Raw genomic sequence first — 12,866 nt, 5'->3', positions numbered from 1 at the left:
GGCCCTTCCAGAGGGATCATATAAAACACAAACCGAGTTCAGTTATTGCCCCATTTAAAAAGCTTTTATCCACTGCCCTCCAGATAAAATTCAAGCGATTCAGCAGGGCCTATAAGATCTGCCCCGACTTACCTCTGCCTCCTCTTCAGCCTTGTGGGAGAAAGACCTTCCTCACCGAGGGGTCTAACGACTCCTTTCCGCCCTTTAATACTCAGACAAAAGGCACCTTCCTCCAAGGTCTTCCCTAACCCCTCAAAGCAGGTTGATGGCACCTTGTCCACAGGTAATTATTACTGCCTTTATATTGGCGTTTCACAATAAGTTGTTCGTGTGGTTAAAGCGCCTAAACAACATGGTATCCTGAGAGGCAGAACCGGGCTTCAGAGCCCAGCAAAAACCTGGGTTTGAACCATGACTTCCCCACTTACTGGGGAAGTCAAGCCTCAGTTTCATTTTCAGTAAATGGAGAAATGCATACCTTAACAGTTTGCTGGGAGGGTTAAATGGAATGACAGTATGAGGTAGAAAACATATTCGATGGTTTAATAAATGTTAGTTCCTCTCCTCTCCATCCCTTCCCATTGGCTATAAGAGCTCCATTAATGCTAGAACTTTCTTTTTACTCTTTTGTATTCCTGGTGAATAATACAGTAGGCACTTAATAAATGTTGGCAGGAAAAAAACAGAAGAGGGAGGTAGGAATGCAGAGGAGGCAGGGAGGAAAGGAAGAAGGAAATTAAATAATGAAATGAATGAATGAAGCTAGAAGCAAAAATAGACCCTGATCTGTTAGAGCTAACAAAGTTACTATACACACTGGTCATATGAGTGTGAGAATGTCGTAGCCTTCTCTACTAATAAACTCTGAAAGGATATCTGCAGATACTACTGTCACTAAGAAAAGACCCTGAATCCAGAGATTGGCAGATCTACCAACAGAAGGCATTGTAGTCCATTATAGGATTGGCACACATACTTTAAAAAATTTTCATTCCCCAAATTGTTCATTCCTATTCCACTCTAAATGTTGGGCTTAACACAAACAAGAATACAAATAAACTGATCTTACTCTAGTGAGGTCTCAATTAACACACATAGATCAGTGGTATGCTATTAAACCAGAGGGGGGGGGGAAAGAAGCCTGAATTTGTAGTGCCTGCCAGTTTCTGTGGTGTAAATACTCCCACCATGGGTGATTTCAATCTACTAATGACACACTTATAATAATTTAGCTCCCAAAATCCCTAAGCATTTAACAACTGGCTCTCAGGAGCCCTGAGCACACCACTGATTCTCCATTCCTCTTAATTTTCTCATTTTTTGCCATCTTTTTAGTCACTCTGTTGTTTTTTAACATGCTTATTGCCTGATGGACAAGGAAAATAAAAGAGAGAGCAGATGATTTTTCTGTCAGTGGTTCTAGCAAAGGAGATTGAAGAGGGAGGAAGCTGAAACTGCCATGTGTTTATGGGTTTCAATTATCCCTATTCTCTCTGCCCCTTATTACTGCAGATAACTGAGCAGATGCCCTAATCAAACGTGAAAAATATAAACATACTTTCTGATCAAGTATAGAATTAATGGCCACAACCTGGTAATAGAAATGAGGCCAAAAAAAGCTATGCTAGAAACCTAAGAAGGGTCAAGTTCATCAAATGGCAGAAGGGAAAATGGATAGAGGACCTCAATAGACATTTTTCCAAAGAAGACATACAGATGGTCAACAGGCACATGAGAAGATGTTCAATGTCATTAATCATCAGGGAAATGTAAATCAAAACCACAATGAGACACTGCCTCACATCTGTCAGAATGGCCATCATCAAAAAATACAACAAATAACAAATGTTAGCAAAGATGTGGAGCAAAGAACCATCATGCATTGTTGGTGGGAATATAAACTGGTGCAGCCACTTTGAAAAACAGTATGGAGATTCCTGAAAAAATTAAAACTAGAACTACCATACAATTCAGCAATTCCGCTCCTGGGTATTTACCCGAAGAAAACAAAAACACTAAACCGAAAAGATATGTGCATCCCCATGTTCATTGCAGTATATTTACAATAGCAAACATATGGAAAGAACCAAAGTGTGCAGCCATAGATGAATAGATAAAGATGTGATATATAGATATATAGATATAGATATAGATAGATATACACAATGGAATACTACTCAGCCTTTAAAAAAAAAGAATGAAATCTTGCCTTTTGTGACAACATGGATGGACCTTGGGGGTATTATGCTGAGTGAAATAAGTCAGAGAAAAATACCATATGATCTCACTTATATGTGGAACCTAAAAACAAAACAAACAAAACAAAATGAAAACAGACCCATAGATAGAACAAATGGGTGGGGGGGATGGGCAGGACAGGTGAAGGGAATTAAGAGGTACAAACTTCAAGTTATAAAATAAGTCAAGGGGATGTAAAATGCGGCATAAGAAACATGGTCAATAATACTGTAATGATTTCATATGGGGACAAATGTTTACTACACTTGTGGTGATCATTTCAAAATGTATTTAAATGTCAAATCACTATGTCGTACACCTGAAACTAACATAATATTGTACATCGACTATAGTTCAACTTTTAAAAAGATGGCAGAGGGCATGTTAAAATGGGAAATCAGACAACTCCCCAGGTTAGAAATAAACAGGGAAAATATTTTTCTGAATGTTAAAGATCACAGCAGCTCTCTGGACCAAAATCTAAACAGGAAAAAGCACACCAAACTAACAGAAGGGAAGGCTTTCCTGGTGGCGCAGTGGTTGAGATCTGCCTGCTAAAATGTATTTAAATGTCAAATCACTATGTCGTACACCTGAAACTAACATAATATTGTACATCGACTATAGTTCAACTTTTAAAAAGATGGCAGAGGGCATGTTAAAATGGGAAATCAGACAACTCCCCAGGTTAGAAATAAACAGGGAAAATATTTTTCTGAATGTTAAAGATCACAGCAGCTCTCTGGACCAAAATCTAAACAGGAAAAAGCACACCAAACTAACAGAAGGGAAGGCTTTCCTGGTGGCGCAGTGGTTGAGAGTCTGCCTGCTAATGCAGGGGACACGGGTTCGTGCCCCGGTCCGGGAAGATCCCCACGTGCCACGGAGCGGCTGGGCCCGTGAGCCATGGCCACTGAGCCTGCGCGCCCGGAGCCTGTGCTCCGCAATGGGAGAGGACACGACAGTGAGAGGCCCGCGTACAGCAAAAAGAAAAGAAAAAAAAAAACTAACAGAAGGGAAAACCGTTTAGCAAAATGTAAGTTTTTGTCTTAATATGGTTGGAAACTGGAGAGATATAAATTTTATGAAGTTCTGTGATGAAGCCTCACTCTCTCTGCCATAGGAAAGGGGCTCCTTGGGTGGTATTTATGCCTAGACAGAAGAGGAAGGCAGCTGGCAATATTTCCTTCCCTCTCACTAGGACTCTGGCTTGCCTTCCCCTTCCCTCTGTTTTTAACAGAGGCAGCACTACATGAGTAATAATACTTCACGAAATATGCTCCTGATCTCTAGGGCAAGTCAGAGTTCCTATAAGTTCAGGATGCACTTCAGAGTGAGAATTGTCTATGAAAGCAGTTTTATGGCTCAGTAGATGTTTATTGATGCAACCCCATTCTCTGTGACAACACTCATGTGATCCAGCCTCTCTCGTTGACAAAGCTCCCAAAGGAATATCCAGGTTTTGCTCCATGATTTCAGCTGACTTACTATCTAGGCATTTGGTACTCTGGGGCTTTTAAGAAGCTTCTGTGGCAACAGCTGTTACTTTACTTTAGTAATAAAGTAACCTGAACTCAAGCCACATAGAGGAAAAAATTAGAAACATCAAAAATATGTGAAGATGAGAATACAAGAAAACCATGCCTACCATAGGAGAGTGAAACGAAACTATCACAGATTCATTTTTACAGATAGATATCCAGAAGGGAAGGAACAGAGGGTATTTCCATTCCATTCAAATGAAGGGCAATTTAGTGAAGAGGCAGCTTCTGATACTTTACATAAAAAGAGTTAAAAAATGCACATGACAAAAGCGTGGCATTTGGGGCTTGCTACTTGTTTCAAAACCTGAAAGGAATCAAAGAATGAGACAAAGAATCAGATTTAATCTTACCGATTCTAAATCACTTAGTTACCCAACTCTGGGAGAAGGTAATTAACTATCCCCTTTCACTGGAGTATAATCTGGCCAGCAGGGCTGGGTCAGACGAGCAAACAGAGCAACCTCATGCTACAAAAGGGGGAAAATAAGGCAGGAATGAACTGAGCCATTAGGACCAAGAGTGGGCAAAAGAAAGAATGGCTTCCCTGGTGAGGACAGTAGGGTAGGCAGTCACTGGGCCAACAGGAATCACCAGCTGGGCGTGAGTCACATCTGGCAGAGGCAAAAATGAGATCACAAAACAGCATGGATGGCAGGGTTTCGATTTTAAAACAGCAAGTAGATTAGAAAGGTTGAGGAGTTAAAAATTAATGCAAAACTCTGATGTGAATCAAAATATCATGAAAACCAGCAGAAGCTGATTCTTCCAGAGTTCGGTGGAAGGAGCCAAGAATCGGGAATTAGCCCGCAGAGTATTCCCAAGGCCCGCTGTCTAAATTCCAAAGGAAGGAAAACCCAATGTTCAAAGAACTGTAGGGCATACAGGGTCGCCAAAGAAAAGTACTGATGATTGAAACAAAGGGTAGGAGGGTGCAGCTTTTACAAATACTAAACCTGAGTTTAAAATATCTGTGTTCCAATATGGACTCCGCCCTTGACTTGCTGGGTTGATGGTGTGTGTGTCTCTGTGTACATGTGCATGCGATTCTCCTGATCTCCCCGGGGCTGGGTGTCTTCCTCAGTAAAATGATGGAACTAAATTATGTCATCTGAAAAGTGGTTTCAAGCTTTATTCTAGGAAGTGAAAAAATTGGGAGAGGAGAATGCAGGCCACTTAGTAAACAAAAGGCCTAGAATGAATGACAACACTTTTTTGCTCCAAAGGCTAGAAACCTCGGACACAGGAGGGCCTCTGCCTAGCTGTCAGATGTCAACACTGCCACTCCACCCCCATTCCTTGTGCCTAAACCCTCAGCTGAGAAGGGCATGGCCTGGTCCTGGGACATTCCATCCCATGGATTATTTGATGACGTGTCTCTCTCCTACCCTCCTCCCAGAGTACAATTTTCTAAAAGCAGAGAAAAATCCTTCCCAAGAAAATAAACACTCCCAAACAACTGTCCCATTCTGTTACCTATTTGGATTACATAATTGCTATGAAGTCAAGACTTTCTTATTGACACGCCAGAAAAGACCTCTCAGCTCATAAGCTGACCCGCCTTTTCTCCACTGTCCAAAGCCCTAAAAAACCTCCAAGTCCCTAAAAAGCAGTCCCCAGTGCCCACTGAGATGGAATGAAAAACTCCACCGCCTCAACTCTGCTCAGAATGGAAACTCAGATCAAAATATTTTAAATCTGTGGGGATGTAAGCCCTGTATACTATATTCCTCAATAATAACGACAATAACAAACCTTACTGATGCCCCAAACTGCCCTTCATAAAAGGAGAACACTGATATTTTTTCTGATTCTGTTGAGAATAATTTAGACAAGTGTACAATCTTAAATCTTCTGTTGGCCAGTCTGTAAAATGGGTGACCGATAATTGGTAACTGGCATCACTTATCAGACACCAGGTAAACCCCCTCCTGACCCACCCTGACACTAGGAAAAAACCACTAGGCCAAGCTAGCTCCAATCCCACAGAGCACAACGCTAATTAAGATACCTATACTTTCCCCTTTGAGGCACCAGTAAAAAGGCTGAGGGTTCCTCTTACAGCCTGCTCTAACTTGTTCATCTGGCTCAATGTAGAAATAGCAGCAAATTGCCCTTCGTAATTCCTCTCCAGGAATAAAAAGGACTAGGATATTCCTGGAATGCCTCCTCACTCACAAATTAGAAGGTATACCTCCTGTAATCACTGTACTGTGCTCAGTGTGAAGATTAAATGAGATAATGCGTGGAATGTGCTGAGCGAGCATCTGGCACACAATAAGCTCAATAAATCAATGATGTTACTAATTGTAAAAACAACAACACGCAAACAACAAAACAAAACCAAAAAAACAGGGGTGGGGGACTGTTTCCTGATGCTTATCGACTTACTTGGAATAGGGAAGACTGAAACATAAGGCAACAATAGTTCCACAGCACAATCCAGAGATGTTTTTGTTGTCCTCTGGTTTTCTTGTAATCAGTCACTTGACAGCCATTAAGAAGAACTTTCCACAATGCCACGGGTACTCACACCCCACTATACATCCAACTCTCAATAACTGAGAGGTAGCAGAGTGTTTGAAACAATGAGGACAGAAATGCAAAAGACCTTAAAGAAATTCCACAAAGCCCCTTGGCACCAATCATGTGGAAGTTTTGCCAGAAAAGCCAAACGTCCCACACCACACAATGGTTCTTGGTGGAAAAAGAGGGTAAATAAAGCACAGACTCTGAGAATCCTAATGAGAAGGTTACCTCCCCATCAGAGACCAGACTTTAAAAGTCTAGCTCTTCTGTAAATTTTAGGTTACAAATAAATTCTTCCTAAGGCACACCTAGCAATCTTTTGTGTTTGGCTCTGCTGTTTGGACACGCACAGTTATGTTTTCCTTCCAGGCACAAAACCGGTTTTTAAGAGCTTCATGAAAATATTCATATTTTCACGATATGCGATTAGCAGGTTTTACTATAATTTATAACTGAATTTTCTTGTTCACTTGTGTTCACACACATCATATACTAGGCTCACCTTCCCAGTGACACACCATAGTATGCAGCTATGCAGGACATTTTGTTTTAAAGGCAGCAAAATGAATAATGTCTGAACTCCAGAAAAGATGGTGCATTTGCAACAGTCGTGAGACCGTGTGGCCAAAAAAAAAAAAAAAAAGAATGGCCATAAAACCCTTACTTTGTATTTTGTATTGTGCCTATTCAACCTGTAAAAATTTTTGTAGTTTCTAAACCAGGTTTTTCGGAAACACAACGGGCATTAGTATTATTCCTTTTCAAGTTGTAAAAGACCAGGCCACTTGGCAATTCTTGTAGTTTCTAAACCATGCTTTCCAAAATGCAAAGGGCAAGTGTGACCTGTAACTTTAGAGACGGGCAAGTAACGTTCTACCTCTGGCTGAATACTTAGTTATTTCACTTGAAGTAAGTTTTTATGGCAACCCTCTATTACCATGAAAGTGTATGTCCTCTCCGATTCAAAGTAATTAAGTGCAACTTGTGAAAGTCAGGTTTTTTTATTTAATACATTCTAATCAAATAGTAACAGCAGTAAATAAACACTTTGAAAAACAGGCAGGTATCCCCCTATATCTGGAAGAAAATTAAGTCAGAGTATTCTACATGGTAGAAGGGAGACAACTGCTAATGTCCATGGTTAGACCACTTGGAAATTTCTAAAGCCATTTCTGAAAAATCAATGGCAACAGGTTGTGGGACACAGCTACTTCAAAGGGTAAAATGTCTCTATCTACATGGTTTTATTAACAGGGATTGAGTTGCACCTGTATAGCATGACATTCTTGTCTTTAGCCTTAAAGGAAAAGAAGTCTTTTCCATTTGCACCAGTTTGAAATATTTCTGAAATAAGGCTCCCTTGAAATGGATTACTACAGTACTCATTCACATGAGAGAGTTCATACATGTAGTAAAAAGACAAATACAGGATTTCATGGTCACTTTTTTTGGTTGATTTGGTTAATTGCATAAAATGAAGGATAAATACTCACAAGCATACCTGTTTAACAAATCTCCTAAGTACATCAGAATGCAAAGTATCAAATGTCCTAAAATAGACTCTGATCACCAGGCATACAAAATTGAAGTTAAGCCTGTGTCAGTTTGGTTCCTTCCACTTCTTCAGCACTCCTAAGTGGAGCTCCTTCTCTACTGCCGGTGCTGGCACCTTCCACCTAACAGGAACCTCAGAAAGGCAAAGAGTTCTGATAAAGTGTTCCTTCAGCCTTTACTTGGGACGTTTTATTTTTAACTTAAAAGGATAAACTGGTCTTGGTCAGCCTTAGGAAGGGAAGCACCACGCAGGTGAAAATATTTGGGGGAACTTTAAATACCTAGCTACCCCTCCACACGTTTAAATTAGATTGACTTCAGCTGTTCTTAGAATTCTGCGTAGTTATCCAGAGCCGTCACTCAAGTTTTGGTTCTCTTTTTACATAGCTGCTTTCGGAGATACTCTATAGGAGGCATGTTTAGAAAAAGAGAAACACTTATACCTGGAATTTATATTCTTCCAAGTAATCTTTTAGTCTTGTTGGTAAAGGCAGTCCCCAGATGGTACCGGTACATTTGTTAATGGTGAGTCTACAGAGATGCTGCAGAGGTGGTGCTGATGTGTAGAGCGGTTTGGTCAGATAAAGGTGAACAGTGCCGTTCCGGGGGGCTTCTGGGCCCGTCCGCTTATCCTTGCACATCTGAACATAGTAGTCGATCAGATGAACCACACTGTCAAATTGTTTAAGCTTGGACTTGACACATATGATAGAGTCCAATCTAAATTTCCCATCTTGGTATTCGATGCGAAGATTAGTTGGTCCAGCTGATGTTTTAACAGATATTGTTAGTAGGTAGTCTGAATGCGAACTATCTCTAATCAAGAAAGTTCCTTCTGGTGCCTCTTTTAATTTCTCTTTGGCTTCATTAACAGTCATACTTCCCCAGTACCAACCTGGGGTTTTTGTTCAAAAGAAAAAGAAAAGAGTAAAATAGTTATTATAGAGAATTTTTTAAATAGGGTAAATACGTGGCAACAATTTTTCTAGCTCTAAAAAGAAGTGTGTGAAAGTTTACCAGAGGCTACCATAAATACTTTCTATAGAAATTTGATGAAAACATAGGTCCATTTTATTTTCTGAACAAACTGCAAGCCAGTTTTCTTTTTTAAAAGTAACTTTCTGTAGCTGTTCTTTAAACTCTCTTAAGACTTTCTCCTAACGAAACAAAAGAATGTTTGCAATACGACACACTGGCTGACCAGGCATGATGCTTCTCCACTAGTCAAGTGAAATCAAAGATTTAATGTAAATTAAGTCAGAAGTTAGAAACAAAAGCCATGCCCTTAAAAAAGTGGAAAACCCAACTCCAGTTAATTCCAACAAGATAAAAAGAAGCAACTTTTTGGATGGTTGGTGTCCACTCCCACCCTCCCCAAATCTGTTAGCGGCTGCATCCATATCTCTTTTCAAAGTCCTGTAAAGCACCGCTATTTACTTGTTTTAAGAGTGCAGTTCTAGTATGATACAATAGCTTCTGTTCGCTGCTTTGATTACAACTACATTATCAGCCATTGAGAAATGAGAGAAAGCCCAATTGATAATTAGTACTTCCAGTTTACAGTCTTCCATAAACTCTTTTGGACTTTGCCCTAATTCAAATCCAATCACAACCGTCGGTCTCCCCAGCATTCTCGAGTCTACCTGCCAGTTCCATCTCCCATCCCGTTTTCAAAAGTGACTTAGCAACATCTTACAGTTTAAAAGTTTGAACAACGCTCCCCCCACTCCAAAAAAAAAACTTGCTCGGGTACCTGCAATCTGCCGGTTCCTCCCGCTGAGGGAAAGCCCGTGGCCTGCACGGAAAGACCGGACCCGCAAGTGAAGGAACTTTTCCTTCTCCCTACTGCTACCAAAACTTCAACTTTGCCCCAAACGTAAGCTTTGAGGATCCTGATTTTGAAAGCCTGCAGGTTTGCCAGAATCATTTTTTCCATCTTTTCTTCTTTCAGATGCCGAGAGACGACAGCGAGCCGCGCAAAGCGCAAGACTGCACTTGAAACAAGCGAGGCCAAGCTCGGCTGGGGCTTCGCAGCCCGCCCTCCTCCCGGCTTTGCGGCAGTCCTGAGCGGCAATCTGTCGGTCCCCGAACTTGGCCGCCAAGGTTCCAGGCTGCAGCGGCTGCCCGGCCCGGGAGCCAGATGCAGCTGAAGCTGCGGGCAGCGCAGCGCCCACTCGCCGCCCTCTCACCCCGCGGACAGGAAAGGAGCCGGGCACTTTCTCCGGCTAAGGTCCGAGCCCGAGTGCCGACCCCCAAACGGCCGCGGAAAATAGCAAAAATTCCAGCGCCCTAAGAGTCTATTTCCAAAGAGCCCTTCTAGCGCTCTAACCTCCCCTAGGCCTCTGAGCCCCCAGAGAACCACTTTTCTTTCGCATTCCAAGGATCCAGGTCCGTAGGGGCATTCTCCCCGCGGTTCCCTGATCTGGGGCGGGGAGGGTAGCGATTGCTTCCCAGCCTCGATAGCACAACCGCATCCTTGTCTTTGGGGAGGCGCCCCATTCTCGCACGCATTGCGGCCGGTCCGCTCCCTACCTGTGTGACTAAGTTCCCGCAGGGCCTTCGCCAGACGCGCCGCCTCCGGGGACGGCTCCTCCGCCGACCCCGAGGTCCCCCAATGGCTCTGCGTCCCTTCCGCGCCATTCCCGGAGGGCTCGAGGCACCGCAGGGTCATGGGAGAAGGGTCACCACGGCAAAGACAGGTGGCCGCCCGAGCTGGGGTCAGAGAGGGGCACGCGTCCTTCTTAGAAGTCAGTGGGAACCCCAAAACGAGTCCCTGAGGGGTCCGCGAAATGGAAATGGAGGGGGAGGTAATGGGGAGCCGCTGGTTCTTCCTCCCCGGGTCCCGGTGCACGGATAGCAAAATCCCCCGCAGGCGCGGTCACGCACAGTTTGCCTGCAAAGAGAAAGTGGAGGGTTGGGTCAGTCGGAACTGGACCCCTGCGGCCGGGGCGTGGGTGGAGGGACAGAGACGTGGAAAATCCCGGGAATCCTCCGCGTCTGCGCTCTTGCACCATTTAACCCCGAGCATCCAGATACTGCCCTGGCCCGTTCTAGAGTAAGAAGGATAAAGAGAGAGCAGGGATCCAAGACGCAAGAGTTGGGGCGGGGGACAGGATGAGGGTGGCGAACCGGCTTATTTCCCGCCCAGGGCTGCTCGCTGAAATCGCAGACTAGGAGATGAGAAGAGCAAAGAGTCACCTGCGGGTACGGTGGTAAACAGGCCTCAGTCAAGGACAAGTAGAAAAATGTGAAAAGGAAAGAACAGGAGAGGTCCCCACTTCGCATTCCTATCTCACACTCCGCACAGCCCGGGGAGCCCCAGGAGGAAGCACCCCGCACAAACCTAGTTCCCGGCCCTACAGCACCGCGGGGCTTCCCGGGCAGAGCCGGCAGCCCGGGACGCGGAGGTGCGGGAGCTGCCGCAACACAGCAGGAGAGGCTGCCTCGCTCCCCTCCCCCCGCTTCCCGGAGCTCGCTTGGGGCAGGGGTTGGGGGCGCCGTGGCTGCCGCTCCCGAGGCCAGGCGGCTGAGGCTGCTGTTGCCGCCGCGAGCGCTGTCGAGGAATCTGCCCGAGCGCGCAGCCCGCGCGGGGGCTCCGAGCCCTGACCCGAGCCGGGGGCCGAGCAGGCGGCAGAGAGCGCTGCGGGACGTGCTAGACAACCAACGCTGAGCCCTTACCTCGGCCTCGGCCGCCGCTGCCGCCTCCGCACCAGGCAGCCTCCCCAGCAGGCATGGGGCGGGGGAGCCGGGAGGGGCCCGGGAGGAGGGGTGTCTGCCCGAGTTTCCCCTGTTGACTTTTAGTTTGGGAACGAGATGCCTGGGGATGTGACGAGCCCTGTGCTCAGCGGCGGGGGCGGCCGGAGTTCTCTGCACAGAGGGCAAACGTGAGCCCCGGGGACCATCGCCTCGATTCGCCGGGCTCTAACACCCCCTCCGGGCTCGGACACCCCCGACCCGGGGCAGCTGCTGGGTCCCCTCCGGCTGCAACCAAGGAGATGAGAAGGAGAGAGGGAGGGAGGAAAGAGGGCGGGAGGTAGGCGGGTGGGGAGGAGCGGGAGATCAGCTTATTAGGAGGATTATTAATCTGGATGGCAGTTTAGGGGAGGAAAAACAAAAACAAAAACTCTGGAGACTTCCAGACGCCGGGAAAGAACTGGAGAAAGCAGGCAGTAGCTCCCAGCCTCGGGGCAGAGCTGCAGCTCGGGCTCTCTAGCCCAGAGGCTCGAAACTGCGGAAGCCAAGGCTGCCCCGCTCTCTCGGCCGCGCCCCAGTGCCCTCCCCAGCCCTCCTAGGGGCGGAGCCCTTGAGCTCCCCGGCCCGATACCTGCCGCGGGCCCCTGCCCGAGCTCCTCCGGCGCCCCAGCTGTAGGCGACGGGGATCCTGAGGCTGTGCGCCCGGGGCCCCGGCGCGCACTGTCCGCGGCCCGCGCAGTGCCAGTGGCGGCGGGCGAGAAGGCTCATGCTTCAAGGGAAGCCCAAGGCCCGCGAGCCGCAGTGGCGGCGAGACTAGACAAGAGTTAAATGTCTGTCCCCGGAGCGCTGTGTGCGCGCGACTTCCCAGACCTACGCGCCTCCCTCGCTCCCCGCCTCTCTCCCTAGTCCGCGCTCCCCGCGCGCCCCGCCCCGCGGCTGCGGAGGCCGCTTTCCAGGAACTTTCCAGGAATCCACCTCACGTGACCGCGGCCCCCGCTACTGCTTTAAAGAGACTCCGGTGCTAATGCGCAGGCTTCAGGAGAGACGGGCTCAGAGCGTTCGGGTGCCGGCCAGGGCGGGGTGGGTGCCCGGGAATCCGCCCTCCTCTGACCCCACGCCCCGGAGTTCTCGGAGACGCGCAGGAGAAGAACCAGGCCATCACCGTCCCGGTTTCGGCGGCTGGAGCTTGCGCCCAACCCATGCAAGCTGTGCGCCGGAGTCGAGCGGTTAGCAGACGTTCTCGCCCCTCGGCCCGCCGCGGCTGGTTGTCTTTTCCATCCCCTCCGCGCCTTCTCTAGGCGACTTTCCAGG

The 12,866-nt window shown here is 46.6% G+C and overlaps 1 protein-coding gene across 2 annotated transcripts; it reads right to left on the bottom strand.

Annotated features, from left to right (window-relative positions):
- Positions 1 to 7,293: 7,293 nt before the first annotated feature.
- On the bottom strand, positions 7,294 to 12,224 carry SOCS2 (suppressor of cytokine signaling 2). Of its 2 annotated transcripts, XM_007468204.1 has the most exons (4): positions 12,187 to 12,224; positions 11,541 to 11,843; positions 10,395 to 10,755; positions 7,294 to 8,757 (listed from the first exon to the last, which is right to left on the bottom strand). In XM_007468204.1, exons 3-4 carry the CDS (start codon positions 10,531 to 10,533, stop codon positions 8,300 to 8,302), a joined length of 597 nt encoding a protein of 198 aa, XP_007468266.1. In that variant the 5' UTR covers positions 10,534 to 10,755; positions 11,541 to 11,843; positions 12,187 to 12,224; the 3' UTR covers positions 7,294 to 8,299. The 2 variants fall into 2 exon arrangements, with proteins under 2 accessions (XP_007468266.1, XP_007468267.1); XM_007468205.1 differs by lacking the exon at positions 12,187 to 12,224 and having other exon boundaries at positions 11,535 to 11,605.
- Between the last annotated feature and the right edge of the window lie 642 nt (positions 12,225 to 12,866).

This window comes from Lipotes vexillifer, unplaced genomic scaffold (genome assembly GCF_000442215.2).
Source record: "Lipotes vexillifer unplaced genomic scaffold, Lipotes_vexillifer_v1.1 scaffold180, whole genome shotgun sequence".
Lineage (NCBI taxonomy): Eukaryota > Metazoa > Chordata > Mammalia > Artiodactyla > Lipotidae > Lipotes > Lipotes vexillifer.
Note: the sequence above shows the minus strand (reverse complement) of the source record. Positions and strands in the feature narration are given on the sequence as shown.

Excerpts from the sequence above, each read along its gene's own strand:
- SOCS2 (XM_007468204.1), bottom strand. The coding sequence starts at position 10,533 with ATGACCCTGCGGTGCCTCGAGCCCTCCGGGAATGGCGCGGAAGGGACG. Across the intron at positions 8,758-10,394 it reads GCGGGAACTTAGTCACACAG|GTTGGTACTGGGGAAGTATG; the intron begins GTAGGGAGCGGA and ends CAAAAACCCCAG.